The 21,016-nt window shown below is 37.7% G+C and overlaps 1 protein-coding gene and 1 long non-coding RNA gene across 2 annotated transcripts in view; one reads left to right on the top strand and one right to left on the bottom strand.

Annotated features, from left to right (window-relative positions):
* Positions 1-21,016, top strand: part of FCHO2 (FCH and mu domain containing endocytic adaptor 2) — a 121,728-nt gene that overhangs the window by 40,815 nt on the left and 59,897 nt on the right. Inside the window, exons 6-8 of the mRNA XM_081518548.1 lie at positions 1,068-1,172; positions 8,468-8,566; positions 9,159-9,255. Coding sequence (XP_081374674.1) covers positions 1,068-1,172; positions 8,468-8,566; positions 9,159-9,255 — 301 coding nt within the window. The remainder of the gene's footprint in view (positions 1-1,067; positions 1,173-8,467; positions 8,567-9,158; positions 9,256-21,016) is intronic.
* LOC145516830 (uncharacterized) lies at positions 10,863-17,128 on the bottom strand. Its single transcript, XR_014061796.1, has 2 exons — positions 14,879-17,128; positions 10,863-11,807 (listed from the first exon to the last, which is right to left on the bottom strand). It is a non-coding gene; the product is annotated as an uncharacterized LOC145516830 (long non-coding RNA).

Consider the following 21,016-nt stretch of genomic DNA (forward strand, 5'->3'; position numbering starts at 1 on the left):
GAAATAATTCCCTATGGTTCTGATTGTGCACAAATTCCAGGTTTTGCAGCTTAGCCCTCAGTGGCTCTTTGTAATACTTTTACTCCTGTAATTATTACCAGTTGCATCCTTCATAACAATGGTTTGAAAGTTTATTCTGAAGTTTCCAACCACAGCCTTCTCTTCTTCACTCAACAGCAGACCACCTTTTATCACACCAAGAAAGGGGAAATTTTCTCTCTCTTTTTTTTTGATCTTCTTTAAACTCTTATTTACTTCAACACTCCTTCCCTTCAAACTTCTTGTATCCAAATTGAGCAGTCTGTTGAGAATAATCAAATTTCTTGATAGCCACATGTCTGCCCCAATCTACTGGTCACTTTCCACCAATTTCTAGCCTTTTTTGTACAGGTTATACTTCTTTTATGAACTCCCTGAGGAAAAGATTCCTATATAATTTGTCTTCATATTCCTTAGTGCCTATTATTTAATATATTATTAAGTTTTTGTTGAATAAGTAACTTTGATAAAATTAAAACTGTTATAATACAGTAGCAATAAAAAATAGAAATCTTGAAAAATAGACAATGATTAAAACAAATTATTGACTTTCTGAAGAGTAAAAAAAATGAGCAACATCAAGGAAAATTGATTTTTTTTTTTTTTCAACTTTCGTGCTAGCTTTATAGTCACTGATCAGACCTTAAATGGAATATCTGTTTGTTGTGGGAGGAAGGAAGAAGACTCATAGCATATTCTGCTGGTATTGTCACATTCTTGATTGTTGAATTTTTAGCAACATTGTACTGTTACAGTGTGGTTGTGTGATCTTCTTCTGGGTTATAAATGAAAGTATTTTAACTTTTAAAAGCACATTCCATTGGACAAGAGAATTAGGATTTAATTTCTACATCATTGTGTGACCATAACAAAAAATACTAAAAAGAAAGACTTGGAAAAAGGTATTAAAGTTAGTTTATGTCATCTTGAACTCAACATAGGCCTCATCTCTTAAAATGCACTTTTTTTTTTTTTTAAGGAAAGTAAAGTGATTTTGTGTAATTCTAAATGTTTTTGTTTTGTTACAGGCAGCTGTTAAATCTAAGAAAGCTACAGATACTTACAAACTCTATGTGGAAAAATATGCATTAGCAAAAGCAGATTTTGAACAGAAAATGACAGAAACAGCTCAGGTTGGTATTTTTAAGGCTTTAAATATAAAGTAGGATATTTGTATTTATTGTTTATAAATTATAGTAAATTATATTAAATATATTTCTGATATAAATAATTTTTTCTTTCATAAGATTTTTTTATATTAGAAACTGTTAAAATGCACAGTCTCAATATTTTAATAATGCTGTTTTAAAAATTCACCTCTTGTTTTGGAAATTGAAAATTATGGTCAGTCAGTAGTTATAATATCATAAGGGATTATTCAGATCAACTAGAAGAGAATGTTTAAAAAGTATTGGAGAAAATGAGGACATTGGTAGATGATGAAGATTATGTGTGGTTTTAAAATTGACTTATACTTAAGAAGAAAACTGGAAATCACTCAGTGCTGAGGATGTAGTAGTTAATAAATAAAGCAATCAAGAATCCCTGCTCTCATAGAACTTCCATTTTAGTAAGGGAAAATAGACAATTTTAAAAAGTCTGTCTCCCATTAACTTGGGATCAATTATATTCAATTTGATATTCTTAAGGCCTTAATTAAAGGCCTAGATTTAAGATGGGTGCCTTTAATGAATCATATCCAAAACTTCTACCCTTATGTCTTGTCCTCTTGTTTTGTTTTTCTCCTTAGCACGTGTCATCATCTAACACCATGAATTTTATTTACTATTTCAGACAGGATAGGATGGGTATGCTGCGGTGACAGAGAATCCCCACAAATGTCAGTGGATTACAATAGCAAGTGCATGCTACTTGTCCATCATGGGTCAGCTCTTCCCTCTGGCACTGAGACTGGTAGAGAAACCTCTTCTTAGAGCATTCTTAGTCATCATGTCCAAGAGGACTAGAAATGTGGTGAAGTACACTAGCTTCTCTACCCATATTTCTTATTGTCTGTCTTCCACCATTCAGTAAGTTCTGTGAGAGCAGAGATTGATTTGTTTGCTGCTATCTCCTCTGCATTTAAAACAGTTCCTAACTCATGGTAGGTACTCTGTAAGTGTGAGAAGGACTTTATGAATCTGACTTTTTGGATTCTTGGGTGTCATCTTGCTTGAAGTGCTGAATGAGTCACGTCCCAGAAACAAAGAGTTTGCATGCTTGTGTGTAGGCATGATGCATTCGTCTTACCAGGTTGTAGGCACTGTGCTGGATGCTAGATGTATACAGTATATATGTAAATAAGACAAATTCTCTGTGCTTTACATGGAGTATACAGTATAGAGGAGGGAGACGGACATTAAATATATGCTTAATTATAAAGTTACAGATTATTATAAATGTTACAAAGGAAAAGAACAGGCTTCCATGAGATCATGAGATAGAATAGTAGAGGTGACCTAATTTGGACTTGAGGCTTCCCTGGTAGCTCAGCTGGTAAAGAAAACACCAGCAATGCAGGAGACCCTGGTTTGATTCCTGCATCGGGAAGATCTGCTAGAGAAGGGATAGGCTTCCCATTCCAGTATTCTTGGGCTTCCCGTGTGGCTCAGTTGGTAAAGAATCCGCCTGCAATGTGAGAGACCTAGGTTCAATACCTGGGTCAGGAAGATCCCCTGGAGAAGGGAACGGCTTACCCATTCCAGTATTCTGGCCTGGAGAATTTCATGGACTGTATGGCCCATGAGATTGCAGAGAGTCGGACATGACTGAGTGGCTTTCACTTAATTTGGATTAGGGAGTTAGGAAAGGCCTTTTTGGAGAACTAACATTTAAAATTGAGCCTTGAAGAATCAGTACAAGACTTAGTCAAGGGCATGCATGTTCCAGGCATTGGGGACCATGGCTATGAAGACCTAGGTGTATAAAAGAGCTACACATTCTAGAAAGTAAAAATGCTTACTAAAACAGGAAAGATGGTGGTTAGAAATGAGGTTAAAGAGAGTCAAGGACCAGGCTTTATTGAGGGCTTAGGTTTTCTTCTAAGAGCAGTTGGAAGACACTACAGAGCTGTATGCAGGGATACGACAAGATAATGTTCTGCATTTTTAAAGCTAATTTTGACAGTTTCATGAAGAATGGATTACAGTGAGACCAAAGGAAAATCATGAGTCCAGTTTGGAAGGTAGTATCGTAGTTCAGTGAGAAGGATGAGAGTCAGTGTGGTGGCCTTGGAGAAGGAGAGAAGTGAATACATTTGGAGCTGGCAGGGTTAGGGTGGATGGGAGAATTCTCAAGGGGTTCAAGATCTCTTCCAAGTTTGACAGAGATGAATAGCAAAGTCTAGATGAAGAGCTGTTAGTTTGAGGGGTTGGAAGGGGGTCTCTTGCGTTATAGGCAGATTCTTTACCCACTGAACCATTGGGGATTAATCCCTATATACTTAAGTGGAGAAAGCAAATGGCACTTTTGGAGGCTGTAAGTAATCTGGACTGGACATAATGTTCACAGTCCCTTATTGACAATTCTGAATTCTCTGAACCCCCCCCCCTTTTTTGTAGAGTTCATTTGACAGCAGAACTTGATTTGATCTGATGTGAGGCTATATATAGTCTCTTTATCCTACTTAGGCTGAATATAAGTGTTTTCCTTTAGTGTTTGATAAACAGATGCCACTGCAGATCCTACTGGTAGTATAATGACATATATGATAACACGTTACCTTTATTTCAAAAAAATCAAAAATATTTAAATTCCCAAACACTTGGTCCTGAAGATTTTGAATAAAGAATTGGGCCTTTATGATATAGGGGCTTGGCAGTATACAAAACCATAATGACATCATCTTTGGATAGAGTGTGGGGAATTCAGGCTAAACTCGTAGAGGTTCATCATTGTCAGTTTGGAAGAGGAAGAGATGTTGAAACCCAAGTAGGAGAAGCCAGAGAAGGAAGAAAACTGGGAAGTGTTATATCAACTCATAATGGCAACTGGAAGTGATAATGTTTCAGGAAGGGTTTAGTTGTGTTAAATGAGGCTCCAGTTCCAGTGAGAAAGTTTCAATTTCTGTAGCAACTGTGGTCATTGTGGACTTCAGCAAGTTCTCTTTTAAATCATTAGGAATACTCATTTATAAGGCATTTATTGATTTATTAATTTTCTATCAGAATGATTAGTTTCTGTCAGTGAAAATGTTGCCTTCAGTTACTTAATTTGAAAAAAGAGAAGTTAGAATTTAAGTCAGTGTTTTCGTTTGTATGTATTACTTCATATAGAATTTTCAGCACTTATTTTTCCCTTCCCTCTTTCTGCTTCCTCCTTACATTTTTTTTTCAAATTGGCATGTTAATTGTTCCTCTTGCCAGTCCCAAGATGGAATAATTAGTTTGTTTGCGCGGATGTTTGGCCATGCTGCTTTTAAATGAGGGTGATGGTGTGCGGTGCTGGTGCGTGTGTTTTCTCCCTTGTGTTCACTCCGTCTCTCCCTCTAGCATGTACACACAACTGTAGAACAGGTTAGCTTTTGTTTCTTAATAGGTAGTAGACTTCATTTTGGTTACTTAGAAGGGAAAAGAATTCTTTTGCTTCTCTGCTTTTTGTTCCAGGTCAAGCAGGTTGACCTAACCCCAGTGGGAAGGGGTCTGTCAGTCTAGCAGAAATGAAATTTGGGTGTCAGAGTGAAAAGAAATTGAGTCCTTGGGTGAAGCAAGTTAGACTTTACTTGGAGTACTTGTAATGTAAATTTTTTCACTTGAGAATGTGTGTTCAGTCACTCATTCATGTCTGACTCTCTTGCAACCAACCCCTTGGATTGTAGTCAGCCAGGTTTCTCTGTCCGTGGGATTTTCCAGGCAAGAATACTGGAGTGGGTTGCCATTTCCTTCTCCAGGGGATCTTCCCCATCCAGCAATTGAACCTGCATCTTCTGTGGCTCCTACACCAGCAGGTGGATTTTTTTTTTTTTTTTTACCACTGAGCCACCTGGGAAACCCTGAGTTAAGAATAAGCATGACTAAAACTGTGACTCTGTGCTTACACTTTTCACCACTATTGTTAAACTTGAAACAGTAGGGCGATTTTGTTTACTTTGAACAGTAGCATGGCTAGTACAAGGAAATTTGAGATTTGTGTCAGTAACACCCTCAGATTAAGAAGTTTAGTATTAGAGTGCTTTTATATATATATATATCTGTGGTGGTGTTGTTCAGTTGCTGAGTCATATCTGACTCTTTGTGACCCCCATGGACTGCAGCATGCCAGGCTTCCCTGTCCTTCACTTTCTCCTGGAGTTTGCTCAAACTCATGTCCATTGAGTCGGTGATGCCTTCCAACCATCTCATCGTCTATTGTCCGCTTCTCCTGCTGCCTTCAATATTCTCAACGTCTTTTCCAGTGAGTTGGCTCTTCATGTCAGGTGGCCAAAATATTGGAGCTTCAGCTTCAGCATCAGTCCTTCCAGTGAATGTTCAGGGTTGATTTCCTTTAGGATTGACTGGTTGGATCTCCTTGCAGTCCAAGGGACTCGCTAGAGTTTCTCCAACACCACAGTTCAAAAGCATCAATTCTTTGGTGCTCAGCCTTCTTTATGGTTCAACTCTCACATCCATACATGACTACTGGAGAAACCATAGCTTTGACTCTACAGACCTTTGTTGGCAAAGTAATGTCTGCTTTTTAATATGCTCTCCAGATTTGTTACAGCTTTTCTTCCAAGGAGCAAATGTCTTTAAATTTCATGGCTGCAGTCACCGTCTGCAGTGATTTTGGAGCCCAAGAAAAGAAAATCTATCGCTGTTTCCACTTTTTCCTCATCTATTTGCCATGAAGTGATGGGACTGGATACCATGATCCTAGGTTTTTGAATGTTGAGTTCAAAGCCAGCTTTTTGACTCTCCTCTTTCTCCCTCATCAAGGGGCCCTTTAGTTCTTCACTTTCTGCCATTAGAGTGGTATCATCTGCATATCTGAGGTTCTTGATGTTTCTCCTGGCAATCTTGATTCCAGCTTGTGATTCGTCCAGCCTAGTATTTCACATGATGTACTCAGGCAGGGTGACAATATATAGCCTTGTCATACTCCTTTCCCAATTTTGAACCAGCATATTGTTCGTCTGTAGTGGCTGACAAAATTGTACTTTTAAAAAAGCTAATGTAACAATAATAAGAGCCCAGTGAATTTGAATGCATGGAAGAAAAATCTGTTTTGTTCAAGAAAGTTTATTCATTTATATTCAAACACTTGATACTGTATCTCTTTTCTAAATAACTGAATTTATTTAGTAGTCACTAATTTTGAGGAATTGTGATATTTAGCAATATCTTCCCACTGGAAATAAAGCATAATTTCAAAATTGCAGCTAAATCATGCTTTTAGGTTCTGTTTGGCTTCACGCTTCAAGATATTTCTCAATTATTAAGGATCTGACTTAGGTTTGGTGTTTCAAAAGAGAAAGAAGGTGCACAGTTTTCTTGGAATTAGGAATCATCCATATGAAATTAGTGGCTGTTTGACCAGTCTTTCCTGGATTTGAGACTACCTTTCTGTGAGAAAATGTCTTGTTCATCAAATTGCCAAAATTTAAGGTGAGGGTGAATTCTTATAATAGAAACATAAAGTAGAATCATGTTCCAGCTGGCTGTTCCTCAGTTCTTAAAGAGTAATTTAGGATCTTGCAATTTTGGTATTCTCATTGGACTTGGTCAAAATTAGCCAAAACAAGTTCTGTATTTTAACTCTATCATTCCTCACGAATAAAATTGGTAGGTTTTTGGCCAAAACTATAATTTCACCATTATTGATTTTTTTTTGAAGTTCAGACCCTTTACACAAATATGGATATGATCATTTGGCTTAGGGATTTCTGATGCATGCTGAAGGAAACTGAACACTTAATATGGGGTGAGGGAATTTAATTTGATAAACTAGGGAAAAATAGCAAACATCTAGGCCTGCTCCTTAGACCTGGTGTAATTTGGCAAGAAAGAGGGTAATCAGGTTTGGCAGTGGAAATGACAGATGTATTTTTTTTTTTTAAATTTGAAAATGACTAGTTCAGCATTTCCCAAATCCTGTTTTGAAGAATATTATTGTTCTGTGAGATATTAATAGATACTCAGAGAGGAAAAGAAGGGTTGTGTGGTTAAAGAAATTTGGAAGACACAGGGTTAAGCAGAGTAAAACAAGCTTTGTTACTTAGTATTTCTCAGTTACTTCAGTTTTTAATATGTTTATTGTGAAGCGAAGTATAGCACTAGTTTTCTTTCCGGGAAGTAAATACCACAATAACGTGCAATTTTTTTCCCAGCAATAGTCTTACTTATTTCTAGCCCATTTCCTGAGTGGTCCTGGAGGGTCCATGTGTTCTGTAGTTTGAAAACATTCCCCAGGTCATCTGAATCATCCCTGCCTTCAGTTGAGAACTGCTGAGATAGAGTATACACACAAGTTTTCACAGATTTCTTAAACGATAGACTACCTCTTTTGGAGAGTATATATTAACATTTTAAGAGTTTGACATTTTGAAAGCCACTGGACTAGATTGTAAAGTCTTAAGGAGTAACTGTAGTTTTAGCTCTGCCAGCTAGTTGTTTTTCATTTTTTTTTTAAATACTTCTTTGTTTTTTTGACACTATTCTCTTCTGGGTCTCCTCCTAATTTTCTGACCATGATTATAGATTTTAATTTGTGGTATCTTCTAATACTGAAAAAATTCATATTTGCCTGTGAAATGGCACAACAAAAAGTTAACTTTTTCTGACGTTATATTTCAGTATGTTTACTAGACTCATTTATCTAGAAGCACTGTTCAGTTCAGTTCAGTCACTAAGTTGTGTCCAACTCTTTGCGACCCCATGGACTGCAATATGCCAGGCTTCCCTGTCCAACACAAACTCCCAGAGCTTACTCAAGCTCATGTCCATTGAGTCAGTGATCCCATCCAACCATCTCATCCTCTGTTGTCCCCTTCTCCTCTTGCCTTCAGTCATTCCCATTATCAGGGTCTTTTCAAATGAATCAGTTCTTCACATCAGGTGGCCAAAGTATTGGAGTTTCAGCTTCAACATCAGTCCTTCCAATGAATATTCAGGACTGATTTCCTTTAGGATGGACTGGTTGGATCCTTGCAGTCCAAGGGACTCTCAAGAGTCTTCTCCAACACCACAGTTCAAAAGCATCAATTCTTCAGCATTCAGCTTTCTTTATAGTCCAATTCTCACATCCATTCATGACTACTGGAAAAACCAAAGCTTTGACTAGATGGACTTTGTTGGCAAAGCAATGTCTCTGCTTTTTAAAGCATTGTTAAATATTATATAATAATGGTAACTTGCTAAATTTGGTTAGCTGTATTCAGATGACTTCGAAAAAGTGTTTTAATTTCAGAATATATCTGTGTGTGTGTAATTTATTTTTTATATTTGCTACCCAGAAATTTCAGGATATTGAACAAACTCATCTCATTCACATAAAAGAAATTATAGGATCCTTGTCAAATGCTATTAAGGAAATTCATTTGCAAATAGGCCAGGTAAGTTTTCACTTTTAGTGAACTGATTCATGAGAATTTTATGTTCTCTTATGACTTTAAAAATCCAAACTCATTGCATGGTGCTGAATTATTTCAGATAAAGAGTATATATTTACATGTATTAAATATGAAATAACCTGGAGTTTGTCATCCTAGCAAGGATGATAATTTAATTTTTAAAATTAACTTTGCTCAGTCTCTTTACATTAAAATTCTGCTGTTAACAATTTTTGAATATTTCTTTTTTAAAGTTTTATTATTTTAAAATTTAGAATAGCAACTTCAGTAAGTTACAGAATTTATACTTAGAAATTTTCCAAAAATATAAAAGTGGTTTAATGATGATATTTAGGGTGCATCGAAATAATAGCAGAGAAAGATGAAGTCTGTTTTCTTTGTTACTAAAATTCTAATACTATTTTCATTGCTTTATGAGTTTTAGTTCTTGTAGGACTGATGTCTCTAAAACACTCAAGATATGAACATGTCATTGCACTGACTTCTATTTTAATTGTTTTGTGGAAGTGTTGTCTGAAATACAGTAAGAATATTTATGGAAAATGAAAAAAACTTCTTTATTTCATTTTAATAGGTCCATGAAGAATTTATAAATAACATGGCCAATACTACAGTTGAAAGCTTGATACAAAAATTTGCTGAGTCAAAAGGCACTGGGAAGGAAAGACCTGGTAAGAGAGCAGACTCTGCAAGGAGCCATATTCATATTTCCCATTCAGTAACAAATGTGTTTGCCTTTAAATTCCAAAACTGCAAAATGGAGCTTTGGAGATAGCTAAAAATATGTGTGAAACCTCCAATATCATTTACTTTGTGTCAGATGGTGCATTAGGTTTTTGTTTTGACCTTCAGTATTAATAATTTAGTACTACCTAAAATGGTTATCATGGGCTTCCCTGGTGGCTCACACAGTAAAGAATCTATCTGCAATACAATAGACGTGGGTTCAATCCCTGGGTCAGGAAATCCCCTGGAGAAGGGAATGGCAATCCACTTCTGTATTCTTGCCTGGAGAATTCCATGGACAGAGGAGTCTGGCAGACTACAATCCATGAGGTTGCAAAGAGTCAGACATGATTGAGTGACTAACACTTACTTAGTAAAATGGTTGTCATACTTTTACTAAATGAATATATTAAAGTTTATATTTTTGTAAGTATAGTTAGCAACAGAAGGCCATTTTATAATAAGACAGAGTGAGAGAGAATATTGAGCCCTCAGCATTAAAGACAGTGGAGAACCTTTCTTAAAATTTAGTAAGAATTTAAATTTTCTTTCCTCATTCATATATGTATTCAATGTTTTTATCGAGTGCTCACAGGATTCTAGGTACTGTTTTAGCCACTGGGGACATACCAGTGAGTATAGGAATCCTCTTTCCTATTTTATGAAGAGATGATCATAGGTTTCCTTAATCTCACTTTTAATACACATTTTATATCAGATATCATAAGCACCATTCTCTTACCTACTCAGCATACTTACAGTCTTCTTTTAATAGATTTCTTGAATCTATTTATTATACTTATAGACATCTAGATTTTTTAAATCTATTTATTCCATATTCTTTCAAGATATTTGTTTTCACTCCACAGGTAAAAAATATTCAGTCCTCAGTGGACTGAAGTTAAAATCTAGTTTAGAATTCAGGAAAATGAATAAGTGATTTGAGAAGTCTGTGAGCCATTTTTCTTTAGTGTAGTTCACGATGAAAGTGCAGTGAAGTCGCTCAGTCGTGTCCGACTCTTTGCGACCCCATGGACTGTAGCCTACCAGGCTTCTCTGTCCATGGGATTTTCCAGGCAGGAGTACTGGAATGGGTTGCCATTTCCTTCTCCAGGGGATCTTCCCGACCCAGGGATTGAACCCGGGTCTCCCTCATTGCAAGCGGATGCTTCACCCTCTGAGCCAAAATCTAAATCATCTTCACTTCCTTTTTCTCACATTTCGTTAAGTTTTAAATTGTATTGATTCAGTTTCTTCAGTATTTTTCCCTTCAGGCTCTCTCCTTTACCTACACCACTGAGTGCAGCAGGGGGTTTCTAAAGACAGGGGCAGTAAAGAGTTCTCTAGTCTAGTTTACATTGTAGAGCATATTAATGCTTTGGCTATATGATTATGAACTTGATAACTGCATTACTCATACATCGCTGACTTTTCATTGTCAGTTCAGTTCAGTCGCTTAGTCGTGTCCAACTCGTTGCGACCCCATGGACTGCAGTACGCAGGCCTCCCTGTCCATCACCAACTCTTGGAGTTTACCCAAACTCATGTCCATTTCGTCGGTGATGCCATCCAACCATCTCATCCTCTGTCGTCCCCTTCTCCCGGCTTCAGTCTTTCCCAGCATCAGGGTCTTTTCCAGTGAGTCAGTTCTTCGCATCAGGTGGCCAAAGTATTGGAGCTTCAGCATCAGTTCTTCCAATGAATATTCAGGGTTGATTTCCGTTAGGATTGACTGGTTTGATCTCCTGCTGTCCAAGGGACTCTCAAGAGTCTTCTCCAACACCACAGTTCAAAAGCATCAATTCTTAAGCGCTCAGCTTTCTTTACAGTCCAACTCTCACATCCATACATGACTACTGGAAAAACATTAGCTTTGACTACATGGACCTTTATTGGTAAAGTGAGTGAGGTTGGTAAATTGTATCATTATTAGTATCCTCTTCGTGACATTATTTTGTAGTTTTGCAAAATGTTATTGCAGGAAACTGGGCCACATGTACAAGGAATCTTGTTGTATTTCTTTCCTTTTTCCTTTTTTAAAATGCTGTGTAAATCTACAGTTATCTCAGTAAGTTCAGTTACTTTCTTATCTGTGATATAGCATAGTACTTAACCCGGTAGTTTGTGATCTATACTTTACTACTAGTGAGATGTTTAAGCCTCAAAGTCTTCAGCTATAAAGTGAGGATACTAATAGTACCTACCTCATGGGGTTGTTGTGAGGTTTACCTGAGATAATGTAACATTTATTGACTACTTAGTGTTATTTTCCCAAAATTAATACATACTCGATTAATAGATAGGTACTATGGGGTATTGTTTATTTATAAATTTAAATGTATTTGCCTCAAGATATACAAAGACATGTAGAAAATTTCTGTGACTAAAGGCTAAGAGGGAGGCCAAGATTGGTGATGACATGGGCTTTCCTAAAATTATTTATCCCAGAATTAGGTGACTGTTTTAGGATGACGGTTGACATTGTGTATATAGGTGACTGCTTTTCAAAATAAATGATCCTAGAACTAACTTAGGGGAAAGAAAAAGTGTGAGTGGGGGTGGAATGGAAAGGATAAATAACACTTCTCTAGTTGACTTGCTGTGGGCGACAAGTTACAGCTCTTTCATACATATTTCTTCTATTTATGGGCACTAGAGGGAGCTCATTACAGTAATGGAAATTTTGTATTTCTCAAAATAATATATGTGATTGTAAGAAATTACTGGATTTAAAGAATTTTGTTTTGTAAGAAATACACTGCCTTCAATTGTGTATACTAGGGCTTCCCTGGTAGCTCAGCGGTAAAGAATCTGCCTGCAATGCAGGAGATGAGGGTTTGATTCCTGGGTCGGGAAGATCCCCTCGAGTAGAAAATGGCAACCCACTCCAGTATTCTTGCCTGGGAAATCCCATGGACAGAGGAGCCTGGCAGACAGTAGTCCACGGGGTTGCAGAGTCAAAACACACACACACAAACATTCTCTGTCTCTCTCTCTCTCTCTCACACACACACACACTCTTTCACACACATCTCACACACACGCACACAAACACACACGCATACTGCAGGTACTTTTTCTTCTCTTTTGTAAGGGCTCCCTCTGGTGGATGAGTTCTTCTGTAAACTGGTTTTAGTCCTATGGGACACAAACAATTTTAAAAGAAAGCAGGAGGCCCACTTCTTTAGAAACTTTGTATAACTGAAAGTTAACCTATTTGTCTTGCACTGAAAAATGAGTATTTTTTCTTTAATCAGTTATCTGTTGAAAGATATAATCTCTAGCTCTATGTCTCCAATTCTCCTGTGTAAATCACACTTTGAGAGCATTAAATTTTCTCCCTATTCATTGAGACTATTTTATATATAACATAAATATACATATATAATATGTATATTTAATAAAAATACATATATATTCAGTTCAGTTCAGTCGCTCAGTCGTGTCCGACTGTTTGCTACACCATGGACTGCAGCATACCAGGCCTCCCTGTCCATCACCAACTCCCAGAGTTTACTCAAGCTCATGTCCATTGAGTCAGTGATGCCATCCAACCATCTCATCCTCTGTCATCCCCTTCTCCTCCCGCCTTCAGTCTTTCCCAGAATCAGGATCTTTTCCAATGAGTCAGTTCTTCGCATTAGGTGGCCAAAGTGTTGGAGTTTCAGCTTCAACATCAGTCCTTCCAGTGAATGTTCAGGACTGATTTCCTCTAGGATGAAAGGAAAGGAGAAAAGTAAAGATGTCTCCATTTAAATGCAGAGTTCCAAAAAATACCAAGGAGAGATAAGAAAGCCTTCCTCAGTGATCAGTGCAAAGAAATAGAGGAAAACAATAGAATGGGAAAGACTAGAGATCTCTTCAAGAAAATTAAGAGATACCAAGGGAACATTTCATGCAAAGATGGGCTCAATAAAGGACAGAAATGGTATGGACCTAACAGAAGCAGAAGATATTAAGAAGAGGTGGCAAGAATACACAAAAGAACTATACAAAAAAGATCTTCACAACCCAGATAATCACAATGGTGTGATCGCTCACCTAGAGCCTGACATCCTGGAATGTGAAGTCAAGTGGGCCTTAGGACGCATCACTATGAAGAAAGCTAGTGGAAGTGATGGAATTCCAGTTGATCTATTTCAAATCCTAAAAGATGATGCTGTGAAAGTGCTGCACTCAATATGCCAGCGAATTTGGAAAACTCAGCAGTGGCCACAGGACTGGAAAAGGTCAGTTTTCATTCCAATCCCAAAGAAAGGCAATGCCAAAGAATGTTCAAACTAATGCACAATTGCACTCATCACACACGCTAGCAAAGTAATGCTCAAAATTCTCCAAGCCAGGCTTCAGCAATACGTGAACCGTGAACTTCCACAGGATGTTCAAGGTGGATTTAGAAAAGGCAGAGGAACCAGAGATCAAATTGCCAACGTCGGTTGGATTATCGAAAAAGCAAGGGAGTTCCAGAAAAACATCTATTTCTGCTTTATTGACTATGCCAAAGCCTTTGACTGTGTGGATCACAGCAAACATATATATTAAAATTAAATATAAATATACATATATAACAATATATATATTTTATAATATGTAGTATCATTTTTGTTATTACTTTTTTATTGAGTTACAATTGACAAATAACGTTGTGTTAGCTTTAAGGTATGCAACATAATGATATATGTATATATTGCAAAATGATTGCCAGAGTAAGTTTAGTTAACATCTATTCCCACACATAGTTAAATTGTTTTTCTTGTGATAAGAACTTTTAAGGACTGCAGTGGGCCCTCTCTATCTGAGGATTCCACATTCACGGACATGGAGGACCGACTGCATTATGCCATATAAGGGACTTGAGCATCTTCAGAATTTGGTATCCACAGGGATCCTAGAACCAGTCGCCTTCAGCTACTGAGGGATGACTCTACTCTCTTAGCAGCTTTCAAATACATAATATAATATTGTTAACTAAAATCACCATGTTGTTCATTATGTCTGTGGACTTATTTTGTCCTATAACTGGAAGTTTGAATATTTTGACCACCTTTAACCCATTTTATCCAGTGGGTTTTCCCCTCACCCACTCTGTATCTGTCAGTTCAGTTTTTTTTTTAGGTTCCACATGTAAGTGAGATCATAGAGTATTTGTCTTTCTCTGACTTATTTAACTTAGCATAATGCCCTCAATTTCCTTCTGTGTTGTCACAAAGACAGGATTTTCTTCTTTTCATGGCTGACTGTTTTGTGTGTGTAGAGATATATATATATATATATGTATATATATATATATTTTTTTCTTTGATCCATTCATTTGTCAGTAGACTCTTAGGTTATTTCCATGTCTTTGGTCTTATAAATAGTGCCACACTGAACATGGAGCTTCCCTGGTAGCTCAGATGGTAAAGAATCTGTCTGCAATGTGGAAGACCTGGGTTCGATCCCTGGGTTGGGAAGATCCCCTGGAAAAGGGCATGGCAACCCACTCCAGTACTCTTGCCTGGAGAATCCCCATGAACAGAGGAGCCTGGTGGGCTACAGTCCATGGGGTTGCAAAGAGTTGGACGTGACTGAGCGACTAAGCACATACATACACTGAACATGAGAGTGCAGATTTTTTTTTTTTCCGGTAGGGATTTAATTTTCTTCTGATAAATATGGAGAAGTGGAATTGCTAGATCATATAGTAGTTCTATTTTTAATTTTTTGAGGAATGTCCATACTGTTCTTGTCATTACTTTTTAAGTGTACTGCCTGGCTTTTCTGGAATTTGAGTTACTCTTAAGTGGATGCTTTGAATATCAAAGCACTGTGGTCTGAAAGAGTTATGAATAAACAGGTGTTTTCTAATTTTGAATGGCTTATTATGTTCTAATGACATTATCCTAGTATTTCTATTCATTCTCATATGTTTTAGTTGCAGCTAAAATTAAGATTAAAATCTGTATTTTTTAAATTTCCTGTTTTACAGTCATTCTGCTAATTCTGCTCTGTGCTGTTTATAATTCATAAAAGCTAAGCAAGTTTCCATTTATAAGAAATAGAAGGATAGATAACTTAAATAAAAAGTTGGTAAACCAGTGTCTAATATGTTTAAATAAAAGATTTTGTTGCAAAGCTTATCTATATTTTCATTATATGATAATATAGATTTATGGCTTCCATTTGAGGACTTCCAGGGAGAAGGAAATGGCAACCCACTCCAGTATTCTTGCCTGGAGGATCCCAGGAACAGAGGAGCCCAGTGGGCTGCCCTCTATGGGGTCACACAGAGTCGGACACGACTGAAGCAACTTAGCAGCAGCAGCAGAGACTATATACTGTGTTTAAAGTTACAAATAGAAAAAGCCCCAGAAAGGTAGACATAAAATTAAACCAGTCACCAAGAAAAAAGGAAAAATGAGATTCTTGTAGTCAGACTGCCTAAATGTGAAATTGATTAGTTTAGACCTTTAGAATTTTTCAGCTTCTAATTTTAGGTATATTATTTTAAATATAGGGTACAGATAATGGAGTATTATTTTAAATATAGTTGAAAAAAATCTAGTGATCATCTTTCCAGGCTCATCAATGATTTTGAGTAATGCCAAATCTATAAATTGAACCTTCTTCCACAAAGTTTTTTTTTTTTTTTAATTCAGAGAAGCATTGAAACCCTTTTGTAGAAAGCAAAATTCAAATTAGCTGATAAAACCAAAGACCCACAAACCACACTGGATTTGCTGGATTACTTCATTTTTCTAATTGATAGCAAATGGGAGTGATCAGAGAAAGAGAAAAGAATGGATGATGATTAGTGAAGAGGATAATAAGATTTGCACAAATAGGAGAGTGAAAGAGGACAACTTCCAGAGCAGACAACACAGAAAAGCTTTGCTTTGCCCAGGAGTACCCCTCTACCTATTGTGTCCTAACTACCTAGAACAGAGGCATAGACGTCTGCCCTGTGGGATGCGTATGCCTCCAGATAATGATTATCTATTGAGCCAGATTTAGCTTTGCCTCTTATTTTTGAGGCCTACAAAGAATGAATACAAACATGTATTTTGTGATACATAAAATTATAAAATTCAAGTGTTGGTGTCCATGAAAGTTTTTTGAAACCAGTCACAGTTGTCTGCTGTGACCCATGTCTTGGCTGTTTTCACTCTGCAGTAGCCAAGGTCACTAGCTGTGACAGACTTTATGACTCACAATGTCTAAAATACTTACTATCTTGACTTTTTATAGAAAATCTTTGCCTAACTTTGTTAGAGAATGTACTTTTTTATGTAGATAGTAGCAGGCTTGACAATACATTAGAATTGTGTAACTTATAACGATACTAATTTTTTTTTTTCAAAAGTTGATTCTGCTCTTCTTGGATTCAGAAATCATTTAATCTGATACCCTGCACCAACTACATCTGTGGTCGTATCACAGCACAGTAACTGATCATCATAATAATAATCCTAAATTGTGAAGTAAAGATTAAACTGTTTTGAGCAGACTTTAAGAAAAACTTAGTTCATTAATTTGAAGTAACCATTAAAAATATTCAGTGTGTGTGTGTGTTCAGTTGCTCAGTTGTGTCCAGCTTTTTGCAACACCATGGACTGTAGCCTGCTAGGCTCTTCTGTCCATGGAATTCTTCAGGCAGGAATACTGGAATGGGTAGCCATTCCCTTCTCCAGGGGATCTTCCCAACCGAGGGATTGAACCCAGGTCTCCTGCACTGCAGGGAGGTTCTTTACCGTCTGAGCTACCAGGAAAGCCTGTTCAATGTATAAACACTGACCCCCCCCCCAAAAAAAAAAGAAGTAAAAAAAGAAAAAACTAAAGGAAGCTCATTACAATTTTTACATGTGCATCAGAATAAAGACAGGGTTTTAGTTCCTTTTGCAGTATGTAAAGGAAGTTAAATCAACTTGACCTTAAAAGGAAGTTTATGGAAAAGAAACTGAGGTACCCCAAGGATTCAAAATCAGGAATATAGCCAGGCTACAGAAAGAAACCCAAACCAGTAGAAATACTAGGTATTATTTTTCTTTTACTCAGTCTCTGCATTTCTACTGCTTTTTTTTTCTTTGCAGAACGGCTTTCTTTGCTTCTCCAGGTACATTATGTAAGGTGATCTCTTAGTAAATTCTAGATATTTTCACTTGTCCCTTAACTGCATCCACAGCTCAGAATTAACCCAGGTTTTTGTCCCTTTTCTTGACCAGAAAGAACCTGGTCTAGGTAATCTTGGGTTGGGGTAATCTTCTTTCTAGTTCAGTTACTCCTCACTAGGTCATGTGGCCTTAAACGTGGCTGCTGTACCACTTGTGAACAAGGGGAAATTCCCAGAGAAAAGAGATTATTACAGCAAGCAGAGTGTTTAATTCCTGAAGGTTTTACTAGGATCCCAGAAAGTGAAAACATGACTCAGTTGGGGGAATGGAAGCAGTGTCAGATTTTGGATATAGGAAGAGATTATATTTCAGTGCCAAGATGCCGTGTTGGAGAACTTGGTGAAAATATAGGTTTCACAGTGACTGAAATTCTGTGGTTAAAACCTGTTTTTTTTTATTTAACGCCAAGGTTCCTAAATTAGCTTCATCACTGCTTCTCAAGCCTTGGCTACCAGTGAGAATCATTTGTTGAAAAATATTTTCCTTTTCCTTTTTATTTCTATCTCTTTTTAAAAAATGTACAGACAGTTGTACTATCCCAGAAATTTTGATGTTACTGGTGTAGGGTGGGTCCTTGGTATCACTATATTTTAAAACTTGTCTGATTCTAATATGCAGCCATTGTTGAGAAATTGAAGCATTACATCACTGGATGCTTGTCATAAATGCAGACACTCAAGCCCTACCCCAGACCTACTGAATTAGAAACTGTATTTTCGTAAGATTGTTGGGCAGTTGGTGGTACTTCCCTGGTGACTCCGTGGTTCAGTGGTCAAGACTCCATCTGCCCATGCAGAAGCCACAGGAGAAGTGAGTTCAGTCCCTAGGTTGGGAATATCCTCTGGAGAAGGAAATGGCAACCCACTCCAGTATTCTTGCCAGGATAATCACGTGGACAGAGGACCGTGGTGGGCTACAGTCTGTGGAGTCCCAGGACTGAATGACTGAGCATGCACGCAGGCAGTTTGTAAAATGGAAGAAACACTGTCTGGACTTACTGAATATCTGACAGTGGACCCAGGGAATCATTGGGACTATCATTCTCAAAGTGTGATCCTAGGACCAACCACATCACCTGGGAATTTGTTTAAAATGCAAATTCGTGAGCACCAACCTAGATCTTCTGTATAGGACACTCTGCAGAAGGCCCCAACAATTTGTGGTTTAACAAGGCCTCCTGGTGCTTCTAATACAGGAAACATTGCATTAGGAGAGTCAGAGGCAACTAGGACTTGGATTGAGGGAACTGCCTCTACAAACCTTTATTAAAAGAAATACTCCTGAAATGAAGTAGTATTGATGTTGCAACTTTATTTTCTAATGATTTAGTGGACAAAAAACAAGATGTGTCTCTGAGTATGTGTAGAACAGATCAGTTCAGTTTTTCAGTCGTGTCCAACTCGGCGACCCCTTGGACTACAGCACGCTAGCTTTCCCTGTCCATCACCAACTCCCAGAGCCTGCTCAAACTCATGTCCATCAGGTCGGTGATGCCATCCAACCATCATCCTCTGTCTCCCCTTCTCCTCCCGCCTTCAGTCTTTCCCAGCATCAAGATCTTTTCATGGGAGTCAGTTCTTCACATCAGGTGGCCATAGTATTGGAGCTTCAGCATCAGTCCTTCCAGTGAATATTCAGGACTGATTTCCTGGTTTGATCTCCTTGCTGTCCAAGGGACTCTCTAGAGTCTTCTACAGTTCAAAAGCATAAATTCTTTGGTGCTCAGCTTTCTTTATATTCCAACTCTCACATCCATACATGACTACTGGAAAAACCCTAGCTTTGACTAGACAGACCTTGTCAGTAAAGTAATGTCTCTGCTTTTTAATATCTGTCTAGGTTGATCATAGCTTTACTTCCAAGGATAATTTCATGGCTGCAGTCACCATCTGTGGTGATTTTGGAGCCCAAGAAAATAAAGTCTCACTGTCTCCATTGTTTCCCCATCTGTTTGCCATGAAGTGATGGGACTGGATACCATGGTCTTAGTTTTCTGAATGTTGAGTTTTAAGCCAGCTATTTCACTCTCCTCTTTCACCTTAATCAAGAGGCTCTTTAGTTCCTCTTTGCTTTCTGCCTTGAGGGTGGTGTCGTCTGCATATCTGAGGTTATTGATATTTCTCCTGGCAATCTTGATTCCAGCTTGTGCTTCATCAAGCCTGGCATTTCTCATGATGTACTCTGCATAGAAGTTAAATAAGTAGGGTGACAATATACAGCCTTGACGTACTCCTTTTCCTATTTGGAACCAGTCTGTTGTTCTATGTCTAGTTCTAACTGTTGCTTCTTGACCTGCATACAGATTTCTCAGGAGGCAGGTAAGGTGGTCTGTTATTCCCATCTCTTTAAGAATTTTCCACAGTTTGTTGTGAGCCACATGGTCAAAGGCTTTGGCATTATCAATAAAGCAGAAGTAGATGTTTTTTTGAAACTCTGTTGCTTTTCCGATGATCCAGTGGATGTTGTCACTTTGATCTGGTTCCTCTGCCTTTTCTAAATCCAGCTTGAACATCTGGAAGTTCACAGTTCATGTACTGTGGAAGCCTGGCTTGGAGAATTTTGAGCATTACTTTGCTAGCTTGTGAGAGGAGTACAATTGTGTGGTAGTTTGAGCATTCTTTGGCATTGCCTTTCTTTGGGATTGGAATGAGAACTGCCCACTTGACTTCACATTCCAGGATGTCTGGTTCTAGATTAGTGATCACATCATCATGATTATCTGGGTCATGAAGATCTTTTTTGTATAGTTCTTCTGTGTATTTTTTGCCACCACTTCTTAATATCTTCTGCTTCTGTAGGTCCATACCGTTTCTGTCCTTTATTGTGTCCATCTTTGCATGAAATGTTCCCTTGGTATCTCTGATTTTCTTGAAGAGATCTCTACTCTTTCCTATTCTGTTGTTTTCCTTTATTTCTTTGCTTTGATCACTGAGGAAGGCTTTCTTATCTCTCCTTGCTGTTCATTGGAACTCTGCATTCAGATGGTATATCTTTCCTTTTCTCCTTTGCGTTTAGCTTCTCTTCTTTTCTCAGGGGTTTGTAAGGCCTCCCCAGACAGTCATTTTGGCTTTTTGCATTTCTTTTTCTTGGGGATGGTCTTGATAACTGCCTCCTGTACAATGTCACAAACCTCCGTCCATAGTTTGTCAGGCACTCTATCAAATCTAATACATTGAATCTATTTGTCACTTTCACTGTATAATCATAAGGAATTTGATTTAGGTCATACCTGAGTGGTCTAGTGGTTTTCCCTACTTTCTTCAATTTAAGTCTGAATTTTGCAATAACGAGTTTCTGGTTGGAGCCATAGTCAGCTCCCAGTCTTATTTTTACTGACTGTATAGAGCTCCGTCTTTGGCTGCAAAGAATAGAATCAATCTGGTTTCGGTATTGACCATCTGGTGATGTCCATGTGTAGAGTCATCTCTTGTCTTGTTGGAAGAGGGTGTTTTCTATGACCAGTATGTTCTCTTTGCAAAACTCTGTTAGCCTCTGCCCTGCTTGCTTCATTTTGTACTCCAAGGCCAAATTTGCCTGTTACTCCAGGTATCTCTTC

This window comes from Giraffa tippelskirchi, chromosome 8, assembly GCF_054371585.1.
Source record: "Giraffa tippelskirchi isolate mGirTip1 chromosome 8, T2T-mGirTip1v1.2.pri, whole genome shotgun sequence".
In the NCBI taxonomy this organism is placed as follows: Eukaryota; Metazoa; Chordata; class Mammalia; order Artiodactyla; family Giraffidae; genus Giraffa; species Giraffa tippelskirchi.